Source organism: Hippoglossus hippoglossus, chromosome 14 (genome assembly GCF_009819705.1).
Source record: "Hippoglossus hippoglossus isolate fHipHip1 chromosome 14, fHipHip1.pri, whole genome shotgun sequence".
NCBI lineage: Eukaryota > Metazoa > Chordata > Actinopteri > Pleuronectiformes > Pleuronectidae > Hippoglossus > Hippoglossus hippoglossus.
The window spans coordinates 16,668,884-16,685,655 of record NC_047164.1 but is presented as its reverse complement, the minus strand read 5'-3'; the positions used below and the strand labels follow the sequence as shown (position 1 = coordinate 16,685,655).

The following is a 16,772-nucleotide window of genomic DNA, read 5'->3' as shown; positions in this document are numbered from 1 at the left end:
AGGTTTATGTTTCTAATACAGTATTTACAGTATTTGTTCATATTTTATATCATTTAAAGCTGTTTATATATACATATATACATATATACAGCACTGCAAGAGCTAGTGGAGCAAGTCTAAGAGATGGATTTAATTGATAATGTATCTGTATAGCAGCGTATAGTGCTTTATTTACACACTCATTTCTCATTTGGAAACATTGCAAGTAAATTACATCACTGATTACATTACATTACAGTCCACACAAAGAAAATAAAAATCCATCTTAACGGTGCAAAGCTAAAGTAAAAAGATAACAATAAACATCTAATAATTTATAATTAGCTTAATAATGTAATATGGTTTATAATTCAGAATGCGAGAGTGCGAGAGGGTGGAGAGAGCTAAAGCCACAGTGGCGCTCAGACTTTGCATCCAATGCATCTGTGATTCTCTGTTTCAGTTTCATGAACCAGAAAAACCACCCAGATGTTTATGTACTATAGCTGTAAAGTCAGAGTTTAAATTAAACCCTAAACTCTGACTTTCCATTCATGTACAAAGTCACACGTGTGTGCCACGATTTTCCTGTTTATTACCATTCTATACGGATTTCCAGTTCAATTAAAGGAAAATAAATTTGTTTGGTAAATGTCACGTTGGGTCATAGACATATCCCATCTTATTTTAAAATAATAAAGAGAAAAGGAAAGTTACAAGAAAATAAAAAATAGCATGTTTTCTCATATTTTGCAGTTATTCCAAAATGCAATCAGGAAATGAAAGATGTGGAGGTTTTACAAACACTTATCTTTTTTATAAAAATAGATGTTTTTAATTCAACTCTGATTAAGAAAACTCAAACTTTTGTAGAATTTAAATTGTATGTGTTTATTATTTTATTCTAAAATAATAATATTTTACTCTAATTAACAGTTAATTAAACATTGAAAAACCTTGCACATTTCACCAACTCAGTTTAATGAATAATCTCATGGTCTATAACAATAAGGGAGATTTTTTTGTAATAATAATCCACTGCAAAAAACGGGGGTTATTTGTCCATGACTTTTCTCCATGTCTGCTGCTCCATCCTGTGCATTCGTGGATGTGCACCGTTCATTATTGATAAAGTCTCTCTCTCCCCTGGTCCGCAGAGCCCACAGCAGCGTGGCTCGTCGGCTGCACCGGGAGGAAAAGTGGAACAGGCAACATGAGGATTTGGAGAGTTGCTCAAATGTGAAGTGACAGGTTGGAGAGCCCCCTCGGCTCTTTGTGGGACGCCAGCAAAGCGGCGCCAAATCCGCCTCAATTAACACGCCCCTGCGCGCTCACCTCATCGAACACACATATAGGCCTATATATATATATATTTAAATGTTTTGTATATATTTACTACACAGTTTCAAATTATGTCAGTTTCTCTAAATGTAAGTGGAATCAGGCTGTTTTTTATTATTTCGATTGTAGTAAATTCAACAATCCAATCCAATTTTCTTAAAATTAGGGGGTAAATTATGATCATATATAGGATTATCACCTAATAATAATAATAACAAAAATTTGAAAAAGTTATAAAAAGATAGGCTAAAAATCTAGATTGTTGCCTGTGTTGAAAACCAAAAAAATCGTAAATGAAATACTTATAATAATAATATATATCAATATGTCTACTGTTGTGGCACAGTGATCGCTAATAATTAATTATATTGGAAGCCTGATGTTATAAATGAATGAAAAATGAAATTGGCTTATATGTATTACATTTATAACGTTGTGGTACAGTGGCAATTAATGTGTGTATTGTTAGCTCTATAAAACGTTATAAATAAACGAAATTACTTCAGATATATTTGTTAGGAGTCGCAAAGATGTTGTTTTCACCCTGGGCGTGGGTGCGTCAGGTGCGTGCACGCGTGTGGCCGTGTGTGCCATCCGGATAAACTGTGGTCCTGCAGACTTGTGGTTTTGAGTGTTTGGTTGGTGCCGGTCCGTCCGTGCAGAATCTGTCTCTAAAACTTACAGATGCAGTCACTTAACCTTACAGATGTAGGAAAAGACAATCAAGGTATAGCTATAGATGTGGCCCCCCCCGCCCATTAGAGCTCATGGTGTAGCCTGGAGACATACTGGAAGCTTCTCGTGGGTCAGAACGTCAACATGTTGACAAGTGTCGCAGGGTGGTCACCAGTTCATTCATTCATGCTGTGCTATTAGACTACTTGCGCGCCCTGTCCCCACCTGATCCTCAAATCCCTCTGTCGCCCTCTAGCCTGAGCGCTGCAAACCACGCCCAGCGCCTCTGAAATTGAAAAAAAAAGAGAGGAAAGAGCTGATGAGGGAAACTTCGTTGCTTCAGTGTGTGTCCGTGCATGTGCCGGGATGGACCGAAGTGTGACAGAGTGAACACCATCCCGTTTCCTCTCTCTCTCTGTGCGCACTCCCTGCAGCTTGGCACAAGGTTCCAAAGTGCGCATCCCTCTCCTCGGTCGTACCAGCGAATATGTTGAGGATTATTCTTGCTTTTGCTCCAGTATCTTTCCTCTCATCACCTCTTTACCATGCAAAACTCAGAAACTCCTAAAGCACTTTGGATTTAGACGCGTGCGCTCCGCAGCAGCAGCAGCAGCAGCAGCAGCAGCAGCAGCAGCAAGTGGGGCTGAGACCTGACCATGACCACCTGTCTGCTCGGATGCCCCGATGAGAGATCCAGTTGACAACCAGCGGGCTGCAATGGCGTACAATCCTTTCCAAGCTCGTCGACCCGGTGGTGCCTTGCCCCTGTCAGCCTTCCTGACCGCCGCCCAGCCCTCCTTTTTCACCGCGCTGGCTTTCCCCGACGTGTCCTCTCTGCCCGAGCCCGTCCCGGAGCAGGCTGCCTCTGACGCGGGGCTGCGCGCGGCTCTGCTCCGCCAGCATCCGAGCCTCCACCCGCGGTCCACGACGAGCCTGCAGCCAGAGGCGGCGGCGGCGCCGGATGATGACCCGAGCGTCACTCTGGATTCGAACTGTCTATGGAATGAATTTCACAAAATGGGAACTGAGATGGTCATTACGAAGTCAGGAAGGTAGGCTCAGCAAACCCCCTGTTCATTCAATCCAGAGAAAGTGCCACAATGGGACCTTGAAGTTAGATTTTTTATTTCTACGTTCAAAAGTGTCATCACCACTGGGGCTGCTCGATAAATGATATACCAATAATTATCCCAATATAGTTTTCATCAATAGCAATACAGCAAAGGTTAAATTATCCTAATGTATATATATTTAAAAGGGACAATGCACATTCATTGACATGCACACTCAAGTTCAACATGTAAATGTGCCAGATTTATCCAGGCTAGTTTTCATCTGCAGTCCCTGGCAGGGTGGTGGTAAAATCGTACCAATAACAAATTGTCATTTCTATAAAAACACAAAAGATCAGTAGAAATATATTTCTTGGCATTGTGCAAGCACATTGATGAGATACGATACATAACTGTTTTTAATACTCCACCTCTGATTTGTAGAATATTTAGCTGTTTATCAAGTGTTTGTCATTATCGGCCTTCACTCAGGAACAAAAATAATGTATTACTCATCAATGATTTATCGTGATAATTATTGATATGGACTAATATGAACATTTTTATTTATAACACTTTTTGACCAATCTAGTCGACGCATATTTTGTTTAAATCATTGTGCTGTGGGATCAGATTTCTTGCCATTATCTCCCAAATAAAACCTGTAAGACTTATTTTAAAGGGCACATGACACAAAACATATATAGGAATAGTGAAAAAAGTTACAGTACAATGTTAAATTTCCCTTTGATCCGGCCTCTTAAATCCTCCACTTTCTACAATAGGATTTATGATAAATCCCAAATTACACAAAGTCTGAATTATTTCCAACACAACCCATCAGTTTCATGGTTGATTCTCTGCCCCCAGGAGGATGTTCCCGCCTTTCAAAGTGAGGGTGCAGGGGCTCGACGAAGCAGCCAAGTACATCCTGCTGATGGACATCATCGCCGTCGACGACTGCCGCTACAAGTTCCACAACTCCCGCTGGACGGTGGCCGGGAAGGCCGACCCAGAGATGCCAAAGCGCATGTACATCCACCCAGACAGCCCGTCCAAAGGGGAGCAGTGGATGAGCAAGCCCGTCGCTTTCCATAAACTCAAACTCACCAATAATATTTCGGATAAGCACGGATTTGTAAGTTGCATGGCCTACTAATTGAAATTTGAATTGCTGCGGCTTATGGGACTTTTATTCTAGTAGAAATCTCAATGTTGATTAGCTTGTTCCCCTATTTTTTCCGGGCATTATATCACGAACCTATAATAATTTGAATCATGTGTCTTGTCTCTTTGACTTTTCAGACAATTTTGAACTCGATGCATAAATACCAGCTCAGGTTTCACATCGTCAGGGCCAACGACATAATGAAGCTTCCCTACAGCACCTTCCGGACTTATGCTTTCCCTGAGACAGAGTTCATAGCTGTCACTGCCTATCAGAATGAAAAGGTAAACCCCCGCCCTCCCCCGTGTCCTCCCCACCATCCTTTCCCCTCCCCTGCCCCTTCACACGCACGCCCGCACACAGTCACAGCCGACCTGATCTATTGTTGCACGCGGTCAGAACACACGAGTCAAGAGTCCTTTGGAGCACATTGGGAAAATGGGCCTTCACTGGCTTCACATATGTGGATACTAATGCTTCACTCAGTCTGTCAGCTTGTTTTTGCAATGACTAACTTTCAGCGTCGTCTTTTTCTCTGTTAGATTACGCAGCTGAAGATCGACCATAACCCCTTTGCCAAAGGGTTCCGAGCCACTGGGAATGGGAAGCGAGAAAAGAGGTGATTGCTTTGCCTCCACAAAGCACATACAGCACCTGCATACGAGGCCCAATTTAACATAGATGTGTGTACTCCGCAGGAATAATCAGCTGAACGCGTCTTTGCTGCATGAGAGCCAAAGCAAAGTGGACCGGGACAGTGCAGATTCCGAGGACTCGTGTGAGCCGCCCTGTACCAGTGATCCCTTCTGTTCCCCTCTGGAGCTGGTGAGCAGCCCCCTGATGTCCACCCCAACCTGCTTCGGTGGGTGAACCTACAGTATTTAATCACATTCTTAAGCCTGAATAGGAGCGTGTCTGTGATCCCAAATGACTTTATAGGAATGTGTTGCTTCAATATATTTTAAATGACACTGTAATATTATGCTTCACAAACAATTTGCAATGTTACATTTTAATAAATATATTTTTCAAGTATTTAATATTCAAGGGGTGTACATAAAAACACTGGGGGGGGGGGGGTAGGTGGGTTTAATTTAATATTTTTTTAATTGAATTAATATAAGAAATTGTTTTCAGCAACAACATTTAGTGTGATAGAAAAATCAATGAAACGCACCATTTTAATTTACCATATGCGCATTAAAAACATAATTTGTGACAATTTGATTCCTTTATCTAAATTAATCTCAAACGGGAATGCGGAAAATTTTAATTTCAGATAATAAAAATGTAAATTAAATTGTGTGTAAGCATGTGTTGCATGTATGCTTCACTTTGATTAAAACAAACATCTTTCGGTCAATGTGTTTTGATCAGCGATGGAAGAAATTAACAAATAAAAAAAAAATATATATATATGTATTACTTATAAACTATTTTAGTATGATTCAACCTGGATTTTCAAGATTGTTGTGTTTTTCTCTTCATTTATTTTGTTATATATTCATCCATCCATTTATCTCTTAGTCCATTTCACAGAAGTTATTTTAACTTAGTAGGAGATGTACAGGTTTTACTATATGATTTGATGATGATTCAGTCTTAAGCTGCTCTCAGACATGTACCAAACTCCTCCGGACATTCGTCAGAGGGGCAGTAATATCCGAGTAAGAGCCTCCTAAGCTTCTGCGGACTTTCTCCGTCTGGCTCCCTTGTAAACAGGAGATCCTCTGCAGGATTCACGATGAGCGAGTGGGTGTATTGACGTTTCTAACACGAGACAGACGCAAAACTGAAAAAAACCAAAATAATACAAATATCTCAGGATAGAAAAACGGTGCCATACACATAGAAGACATCGACAAAGATGTCGAAAGAGCTTTTTGGTGATTAGAGACAACTCCGGTGTCTTTGTGCTGTAAAAAAAAAACAACAACATATGATCTACGCATAAGAATTATTACGTGCCTCTGTCAGCTGCACGACCCCTCACCTGAACACTCCGGAGATTTCAGTGTGGTTGTGAATGTGTCTGAGTAGAGAATCTCCTGCCTGGTTGTTCGTGTGTTAAAGGCAAACTCTGGAGAAAGTCTGGTCCTCCGGAGTTCATTTCTGAAAAATCCATCACCTCTGTCACCACTGTGACCTAATGTTATACTAACTTAAGCAGGACAATGCTGCTTTTTAATTGAAAATATATACATATTTAAAATGAAGCATGTTATTTCCCTGCAGACGAGAACAACACTGGAGGTGGTTCAGATATTGAGCTCCAACACGAGGACACTGCAGAAGCCAGCTGCTCCAGGGATGAACATACTCCTACTCTGAGTCTGAGAGGCGAGGAGCTACTGCGGAACAGGTCGGCTCTCAGCAAGAGTAACGACAATCAGGACGCAACAAAAGAAAGAGCAGCGTTTGGAACCTCAGATGAGATGTACTGCGTGGAGATGGACTCTTCAAAAAAGCACCTGAGTGATACCGAAGACGGGGTCGTGCCTGTGAGTCCGTCATCATCCCTCAGCGACGGTCCCCTTCAGACTTTGGATTTTGCAGGTGCACACGGCCAACAGTTTCTTAAGCTCGGGGCACCCTTGTTGTTTCATCCGGGACAGTTGTCAGGGAAACCAGAGAGTTTCCCCGCTGCGGGTATGGGACATCTATTTTCCTCTTTGTCTGGACTAAATGAACTAGAAAACGGAGGCCTGCCTCCTCAGAGCATCTCCTCTCCATCTCCCTTCATGTACCACCTGTCACAGCACATGCTGGCATCTCAGGTACGATTCTGCACTCTAACATTACACATAGAGAAATAGATACCATACGTTTGTTTGCTCCCTATAGGATGAGTACACCTGAATTATGAAAAGCAGTTTCTCCTCTTACATTGTACTGAACAGCAGAAACCATGTCGTCATCAACCAGGGTTGTCTTCAGATCTTTGTGTTTTCATTCAGACTTTTGAGTTGAAATTATTTTTGGGAACTGTTAGAGAGAATATTGGAATCAGAAAAAAATTCTCGAATCAGAAAAATTGTCAACTGGAATAACCTAAAAAAAAGCTTGGAAAATAATATTTTTAAGTATTTGCTCATTTTCAGTAGAGAAATAAATGATCAAAGAGTTGTTGAAGAAGTTACTTTGACAAAAATATAACGAGCAAAGCCGAGAGTGCCTGATAGCGTGAACGTGCAGCGGCTATAGGTTATACTACAGGTACTTTAGGAAACTACTGTAACTAATTTAGTTTGGGCAGAAAAGGCTCACGTAGGGAGATCAGCTTGATTCCTGGTTTGTTGCTGCGTTGCAAGTCACCAAAGGTCTAATTGTATTCTTTCATACAGGGACTCTCACTGTCACCGTTTGGAGGATTGCTGTCGTACCCGTACCACTACATGGCCGCCCCGGCAGTGATCAACCCGGCTCTGCACACTTCTACCAGAAACCACTGTTTCCGCAGCTCCCGGTCGCCTTGGTTGCGTTTCAGCCCCTATCCCATCCCGACCTCTGCCACTTCGAGCCAAAGCCTGTTTGCGGACAGATCATCTGGAGGCTCGAACTCATTGTCGGAGCTGTCCAAGTCAAACAGCAGACAGTCAGGTCAACTGTGCAACAATCACAGCCACAAAACCACGGCTAAGCAGAGGACTCCTGCACATAAAGCCACTGTTAAGGGTTCAATGGATGAACTGCAGAACGTATATAATCTGGTTATTGATAAACCACATACTCCCTAAAAAAGTATTTTATCACTTGTTTTTCATTTTACACGTGATGGACTTAAATGAAGATTTCACTGACAAAAACACAGAGAATAGTTTATGAAGTTGCACATAATAATGACCTGTATGTGTTGCTGCTTTATAACATCTTATTATATAATAGATTAAACGTACTTGAAGTTCAATGAAAGCTACAATGAAAACCACGATTTTGACCTTGTTAACACATCCACATGTTTTTTTTTAATAGAATATAACACATTTTATGAGCAAAATGAGCATTCAACACCATGCCTGAGTTTTTCCACCTTGACAGCCTCAGAAGAAGGATTTGGACAGCCAGGGTTTCATGCGTCTTCTTGATCTTCGGAGTTGGTTTTTTACAATATACATGAATTACTCCTATAGCTGTAGCAATCATGTCGCGTACAGTAGGCGGATGGCTGAAGGGTGGATAGACATAGAGGTGGGTCAGTTTTCATGATAATATACATGTGAGAGAGGACACAGCTTTCCCTTGCTTTTAAAACAAAGCTTATTTTTTAACCTAGATGTAACTTGCTCAAGTAAATTTCAGACATAGCCCCGCCCCTCTGCCAGATTACCCCTTGCTGGAAATCCCGCCCCTGCACACACCTGTTCCCATCCACCTAACCACCTGTGACCTCTGTGTACATACTGCATCTCCGTGTTTCCACTCACCAGTTGTCCGATTGTCTTCGTGCTCATTGCCAAGCTCCCAAGTCTTCCTGCTCCTGACTGTTTGCCGCCCTTTTGGCACTGTTGCCTGCTTTGATTGCCTTATTTTAACAGTAAAGACTTTGTCTGCCATCATTGACTCTGTTGTGCTTTAGAGCCTCGAATTTTTGGAGTTACGTGATAAATTGACCCCACCTAGATCAATCAGTTATGGGAAGTTAAAGAATCTGTTAAAAGATGCATATCGGAAATAATTTTGGCAACCTCACCTAAACTATATAAGAACAATAATGTGCTTTAAGGAATTATTCAAATTGTTTTCTTCTATATACGATTTTCCGATTCTGTTTGAAACACGACTGATCCAAGCCTTTTGAGACTGAACAATGAACATGATCACAGTTCAACCTGCCAATTTCAACGCAGGTTTTTTTTTTTACGAGCACTAACAGAAAAATGTCTACAATAAAGGTCATCTTGCAGGTTGTCTGACAAGTTATCTGGCTAAAGCGCGTGTGTGCGTGTGTGTGTGTGTGTTTCAAAATTTTAGAAGACACTGTTCACATGTAATGTAATTGTCTTCACACACGTACGTGTATAGTGTTGTTGAAGTTAAAATGTGGGTGTCTGTTGTCAGAAATCTTTCTTTCTGCTGCCTCATGACCACAAACAATAATATTGTTGCATAATTTGGCTCCCAAAACACTTTTGATTGATTCTCCGCACAAGCAAACTCAACCAACATTGCATTGTCATGGATGCACCTGAAAAGAGAAGAAGTACATGCACTGTACAAGTGGACTGTGTTCAAAACTGTTCTGAGACTCCGGATTGTCATCACCTGCTATAAGAGCCTGGAGCAAAATAAAGGTAAATCCTTAATAACACTGAACACAGAAATAAAACTGTTACTTATCAACGGTTGCTCCTAAATGTTTTATTTAACAGACAATTTAAATATATATATTCTGTCCTTTATTTTCTGTGTTGATTTTGCTTTTAGACGTGCAGTGCATCATTTCTTCTGTCTTCTTCTCCTCCTTCATTGTTTCTCTTCACAGGCACTGGCAGTCAAATGTAAAGAAAAGACAAATATGAAGCTAATGATCATTGTTCTGATGTAATCATTTTGATACTATAATACAGCAGTAATTAAAGAATCCTGTACCTATATTCAGAGAGACACACACAGGTATGATGCACAATTATATTTACTGAATGATATGATATATGGTTTATCTAATTGATATTGCTTGCAATTTTTACATGCCGTATATATATATATATATATATATAAACATATACACTATGTATAAGAGAGAGAGTTGGGACTGGGAGGTTGATGAAGGGTAGGCAGGGGGAAGGGATGAGTGGGGAGTGGGTGAGGTAAGAAGGGGAGAGGGGAGAGGGGAGAGGGGAGAGCTCAACCAGGCAGTCCATGTAGGCCTTGCAGCGAGCACGCCGTTTCTTAGTCCCTTTTTTTATGAGACCATCTTTGTCTCTCAGCTGGTCCTGCAGCTGCTCCACCTGCTCCTTCAGAGACGAGTTTCCATCTTTGAGAGCCTTATTCTCAACTTCTTTGACTTCTTGTTGGTTGGTGGTTGTCGAGGATTCGTTCTCTCAAGAAGCTTCTGCTCTCGTCTGGATCTTGGAAGCAAATGACGTTTGTCTGCAGGTGACAACATGAAATAGTGTTTAAGATTTAGGTGAAATGGATCTATTGACAGAGATTCAAGATAAAATAATCGACACAGAGAGAGAGACACACACAGAGAGAGAGAGAGACACAGAAATAATCACAACAGCAAAACATTATAAAAACACTTCAATTAGATCATTTATATAAAAACAACATTTCTGTTTCACAAACACACACACACACACACACACACACACACACACACACACACACACACACACACACACACACACACACACACACACACTACACTCAGTTAAAAATGAGTGAACATAGTCTGATGCCTCACTGAGACTTGAAAGCTTCCAGGTTACTGGGCAGGGTGTAGAAGGCGTGTTCTACTCTCAGGTGAGCTGCTACCAAACCTTTAAAACACTTCACCACATCTGTCCAGCCTTCACCCAACATCTGGTTCTTCCTGCTCTTCCATGTGGACAGTTTAGCCATGCCAGACAGGAAGTTAATCAGGACTAGTGTTGTTCTGTTTCCTTGATAATATTTAGGCCCAAAAACAAATAACGTGGCCAAAAAGTTCTCCCCCAGAGCCTCTATCTACTGCTGCAGTACTCTAAGAGAGTGTGAGAGAGAGAGAGAGAACTTCCCTCATCAGTCACCATAGCAACCAGATGCTTCGATTTAATTTGAATCTGAATTTGATCAGCAGTGATAGCTGTTGTCTTTTTGACTTTACCATAAATACTGTAGTTAGAGTTAATATCACGCTATCACGTATCACTCATTCATTTAAATAGCAACATAAAATGAAAAGAATACCACAGGAATCAATATAAGCAGCAGAAAACACAAGACAAGTCGTCAACAATGTTCCCACATTTGTCATGAAAGCAACCACCCTCTTGAAAACCAGTTGGTGCAACTCAAGGGGTTTATCCCGTTTGAATAAATACATTCTATAAACAACCAGCACAGAAACCAGCACATTATCAACATTTAACAGCAGCAGGAAACAGCAGCAGCTTCATATTTTACAGTAGCATCATTTCAAACTTGAATTATGAGCCTGGATTGTGTAGGTTAACATGCTGGATAAATACAGAGCGAGAGTGAGACATGACTTACCTCACACAAGGTCAGAGTGCAATAACAAACTGTTTTAAACTTTAACAGTATTTAAGGTCAAAAAGACAACAGCCAATCAGAGGTCTCCTGTCGAAGGTGTCCAATCAGATTCGTCCTGTTGTCACAGCCACAGTGGAGTTATTGGTGGAATGTCACTGTCAATCAAAATCTGCTTCAAACTCAAATCTTAGCATCTGGTTGCTATGGGGATGGAAACACCAACTGATGAAGGAAGTTTTCACAATCATTTATTTTAGTAAATACTTTTTTTTACTCTAACTCATGAAGGTCATTTTGATAACTACATTTGATTTATATTTGAAATAATAATAATGTTATTTAATACAATTTAAAAAAAAAATTGTAACTCTTTAAAACACCTTTATTAGTCCTCAGTCCCACAATTTGCCAGTTAACCCTTACATAGTGTTTAGGTAAAATATGACCCTTTGACATTTGACAGCAGTAAAAATAGCCTAAATGTCATTCTTTTAGCCTGACACTTGATGGCTTTTCCTAAAGTCACACCAAATATAAACGATAATATTTAAAAATTGGATCCTTTCTGATTGTAGCTCCACTTATCCATTTGTTTCAAAATGGTTGCAACAAATCTTTGTATTATTTGTAAACAAGCGAACAACTTCAAATTGACATTGTTACACAAAAGATGCTGTGAAATCTTCAAGGTTTTCGAAACAGATGGTTGCCTAATGTCGTGATTTTTACATTTATCATCAGCAAACAGTTAAAATAAATATGAAAACTAACTGATGACAGGTTATGTATTGTTATTATTATTATTGTATTATTGTCATAATTCAAATATAAATAAAACCAATTGAAACATTGTTTGTCTTCTGTTGACTTTTCTAACCAAACAACATATAATTTCCATCAACTCTGAATCAGCTAACTTAGTTTTCACTACTTGCTAAACACTTGAGGTTAAAATCTATTAATGACTCATATTATCCATATACAATATTTCTGGGATATTTAGTGTATGACCTGACCACTGTCCAGAGATGAGCCAAAATATCCGGGATAGGAACGATGCCATCTTGCGTATTTGAAGCCAGATTCTGGGCAGTAGCGATCATGACTTGGAGCAGCTGTAGTGAGGTCGTAATGAAGTAAGCTTGACCAATTGAGAGTCAGTCTGAGCTGTCATGATGTTTCATAAGCCCCCCCCCCCAACACACACACATTGAAATCAATCTTACTGGGAAAATAAACACTTGAACATCCATCAGTGTGACCATCTTTGGGAAAAATGTATTTGACGTGTACTTTACTTTGACTGTAAAGGTTGGTCCATGTCTATTAACATGGAAAGAACCGGGTCTATTGCACAGTTTTGGAGTCAGCAGAAAACGTCCCACCTGCAGATGTGGAGAGCTCTGTGTTTGGATTGAGAGAGGCATGAAAAACTCAGATGATATTCCTCTTATTATCCTTGCATGACGAAGTGTCAAAGCAATACTGCTGGAAACTGGAGGAATGTTCAGCACGCTCTAAATTATTCGGAAGTAAATGCTGGGATACAAATGTCAACATAAAGAGAAGCGATAGTCATCTGTAACTTATCACATAAATAATTCACTTAACAGGGATATCAGCTTAAAGCCAGTGTGACCATGAATATAGCACTTGTGTGTCTTCTGAACACACATAAAGATGGTCCCCTTTTGGATACCATACAATTATCATATCAAATCAGACCTCCATCCATCCATCCATCCATAGAGTGTAAATTTCCCATTCATTTTCTCAATACAAGTTCCAGAAAATCCCTGTAAAAAAAGAGTGTTACACCTGGAACCAGGCAGAACAGCTGTGATATGAATTGTGACCATAAAACATTTGATTCGGAGGAAAAAAATATTGGAAAATGGGCAAAATGCAGAGGTACAAGACTGTATATAATTGTTTTAAGAGTGAAGGAACTACACATCCCATAAACCATTGCAAATGATCTCTTTCCAATGACTTTCAGCAAGCTATTTCTTGTTATTATCTCACAGGCCAAGTGAATTAAAAATGAAAGATGATGTCAGATTATATAAATTCAAAGGCACCACTGATGGTAAAACACCATGTCAGGGCTTGAATACCTATTCATTAATAATGTGAAGTTATGTAGCTCATATGGGATGATGTCCAGTGTGCAAGGAGAGTTCACAGGTTGCTAGCACAAACAATATTCACGTGAAATATTGAAATACTGTCATGTGACCACTGCTAAGACACACAAAGGAGAAAAATGCTTGGAAGTTAAATATATATTTTTTACTTTACTAAGTTAATAATGCAATATCAACCCATAGAATACATACTATGATCAGTTCTGGGGGGGGGGGGGGATTAATCTGCCATTCCCCAATTGCATTCAGAGATGCCAACTAAAGGCCACTGAGGCCATCTAGTGGATCAGAAATACAACTACGCTGCATTTTTTAGCAGGGCTCACTCTCAATATTTCAAAGTGGCATTGTTTAAGTCGAGGATCAGGTTTCAGCACTGACTCTGACAGCCACGAATGTCGAGACGTCTCAGAAGAAGATTGTCGAGATATCTTTCTGAGAAATACAAATCACAGCTTTCCACCTTTTACAGATGCAAGCTTTCTCAGAATCTACATTGTTATCTTAATTGTTGGTGATTTGAGAGAGACGCCTCTGCAGGCGATGTATGGCTGCACAAAATCATGGTTCATCGACACTTTAGTTATTTGTCTACACGACCTTGACCTCAGCCTCAACCAGCAGGATTATATCTGCTGCTTTGAACTTGTGACCAACTGATTTTGGTGCAATGTTTGGTTTACCCATGGCTGCAAAAATAGTTGAGAAATAAAAACACACAGATCGAAATTTTCCATTTGGATGAACTTTTATTTTTTGCAATAGATGGCACTTTTCAAGTTTTACGTCCACAAGTGCTGATCACCCTCCACTGTTTCTCTTTTTGACGAACACATTTGCTGTATTGGACAAACTGAGCGCTGCCCCTCTTCTTGTCGATTATATGAACTGTTATACATCGTGTGAGCAAACAAGCGTGTTCACAACTGCAAACAGTACTCTGTGGAAACACACGTGAAGGATTAGTCCACCGGTTCCATCCACCGGCTCTGCAGCAGACAGCACAGTACACATGCTTCTGGAAGAACCACCTCTTTCAGGTCCCCGCCCCCTGACAAACCCCCTGACAAACCCGCCCACAGATATTCTAGGAATCTCATTGGCTCTCTCCAAGGAGACCGTCCTAGAGCTATGATAAACTAGATCGAGAGAAAGAGATGCTGCCATGGAAGCATCAAAATCTTCTGACAGGGTCTTCTCTGCCATTCAAATCGCTATAAACTGTGGGGCCCACTTTAGAGGAAGAGCTAGAGAAATAATAATAACAATAAAAACTGTAATAATAATTATAATTTAAACTAACCCCAGATATTTGACCCCCTGCAGAGCATTTGAGTAATTTGCAAACATTTTGAATTATATTTAAATATGTCATAATGTTATATACTATTGATTCAAATGTGACCTTTGTATTGTTTACTTTGACAGGAAACTGGTCGAATTAAAAGCAACCAGAGTTATCTAGCAGCTCGTTTGCATTCACTTCCAGGCAAAGCAGCATTATAATAATAATTATAATGATAATACAGAAAAATAATGATTTAATTAAAAAATAATAACAACAACAATGATATATAGGATATACAATACAAAGCGGCCATCAATGTGAACTTTACATTACATAAGGAACAATACATACATGATTTTTATACAATACATTTTATTGTAGTATAATCTAATGTAATCTAATGTAATCTAATCTAATCTAATCTAATCTAATCTAATGTAATGTAATGTAATATAAACTGGTGGTGTGAAGTCTCTTCTAGCGGCTGTGGTTCTATAGCGGAAGCCGGGGGTCAGAGGTCGTTGTCCAGGAGTAACCCGCCGCAGCGTCACATCACCCCACTCTCTGCTGTTAGCGTCTGATGGAGCTGTGACCTCATCGGGATGTGACTTTCCTCCTCCTCGGCACTGGGATCGGAGATGTCTGACAGACCCAGTTAATTCCTCAGACCCTTGGACTCAACTGTGTCAGGATTACGTGTCGGTTCATCTCCACCGGTGAGTTGCTCGTCTCGGCTCGCGCCACCTGTGTGTGTCTGCGGTTCTGTGGCGTGCGGGGGGGGTACAGTACACACCGGTACCGGCAGCGGTGCTGTCCGTCCGCGGGACTCTATTAGCGCCGGTACCGTGGCTTAATAATTATATTAGCAACTGGCCGGAAAGCTAGCTAACACCTGCGTTATTAGCATGCGCGCCTCGGCTAAGCTAGCCCCGGGACTTGACAGGTAGCGTCAGCTCGCTGTACCTGTGACTCCACTGTACATTCCGCCGGGTCCGTCGGTGATAGAACGCGGTTTACGACGGAAGTTGGTTGGTCTGTTAAATGCCGTCACCGGCTTGCGATGTTGCCCTGGCTCGCGTTCGCTGTGGCTGCGGTGCTCGGCTTGTTTTTCTGGTCCCGCAAGCGGCTGCCTTTAGGTAAGGTGTGCCTGCACCGAGTCTGACAGGTGGGAGGCTCGCTGTTACTTAACCATGTGTGGGACATCCCGTGTTTATTCAACGGGGGAACCTGGAGAGGTTCAGCGCGAGAGCAGGTGATGTTCGTCTCTCCTGTTTATAACGTGCGCACTGTGCTCGAGTCCTGCAGCTTGCAGTGTGTCTCTGTGCTTTTAGCTTTCATTCACCTCCACTTCAAGTGTCGGAGTTGTAAACACACTCTATTTGCAGATGTCAGTGCGTTTTTTTTTTTAAAAGAGTGACAATATTTGCATTTTCATTCTCAAATGGGGGTTTGATGCGTCAGGGGTCGTACGCATTTAGGAGCAGTACAACCAGCATCATGACCACATGCCAAAGTGTCATTCTTCTTCTTCAATTCTGATACATATATGTGTTTGTTATTATATAATTAATTTACAGAAAAACCTTCATCTTCTACTGTTGCATATCATAAAAAAAACATGTGGCATAACAAGACACACACACACACTCTATCTATACTCGATAAATATGTTTGGCTTTGGTCTTAGATATGTTTTTTATTCAACAAATTTTAGTATTCTCTTATGCCTTTGTTGAATATTTTCTTGCCTTGTATGTGTGTTTTAAGAAACTTGATGGCCAATTTACCTTCAGGATCAAAAGTGTCTTTCTATCTAAAACATTTTTTTTTTCTATGATTATTTTGGGTATCTTCAATAACCGGGATTCTGCACACAATGTACTGATGCACCCAGTGCGGGTGCAAGTGTTGCAACGTCGGTG

The 16,772-nt window shown here is 40.6% G+C and overlaps 2 protein-coding genes across 12 annotated transcripts in view; both read left to right on the top strand.

The window, feature by feature from the left end:
* Positions 1-2,351: 2,351 nt before the first annotated feature.
* Positions 2,352-8,155, top strand: LOC117774481 (T-box transcription factor TBX2b-like). The gene is made up of 7 exons (XM_034606946.1): positions 2,352-3,047; positions 3,918-4,185; positions 4,353-4,499; positions 4,758-4,834; positions 4,914-5,077; positions 6,451-6,992; positions 7,560-8,155. Exons 1-7 carry the CDS (start codon positions 2,680-2,682, stop codon positions 7,950-7,952), a joined length of 1,959 nt encoding a protein of 652 aa, XP_034462837.1. The 5' UTR covers positions 2,352-2,679; the 3' UTR covers positions 7,953-8,155.
* Positions 8,156-15,371: 7,216 nt separating this feature from the next.
* acaca (acetyl-CoA carboxylase alpha) overlaps positions 15,372-16,772 on the top strand; it is a 33,316-nt gene continuing 31,915 nt past the window's right edge. For 8 of the 11 annotated variants that reach the window (XM_034606922.1, XM_034606932.1, XM_034606931.1 and 5 more), the window contains exon 1: positions 15,372-15,566. The gene's annotated coding sequence lies outside the window, so the exon portion shown is untranslated. The remainder of the gene's footprint in view (positions 15,567-16,772) is intronic. The other 3 variants (XM_034606928.1, XM_034606929.1, XM_034606927.1) reach the window with 1 other exon arrangement.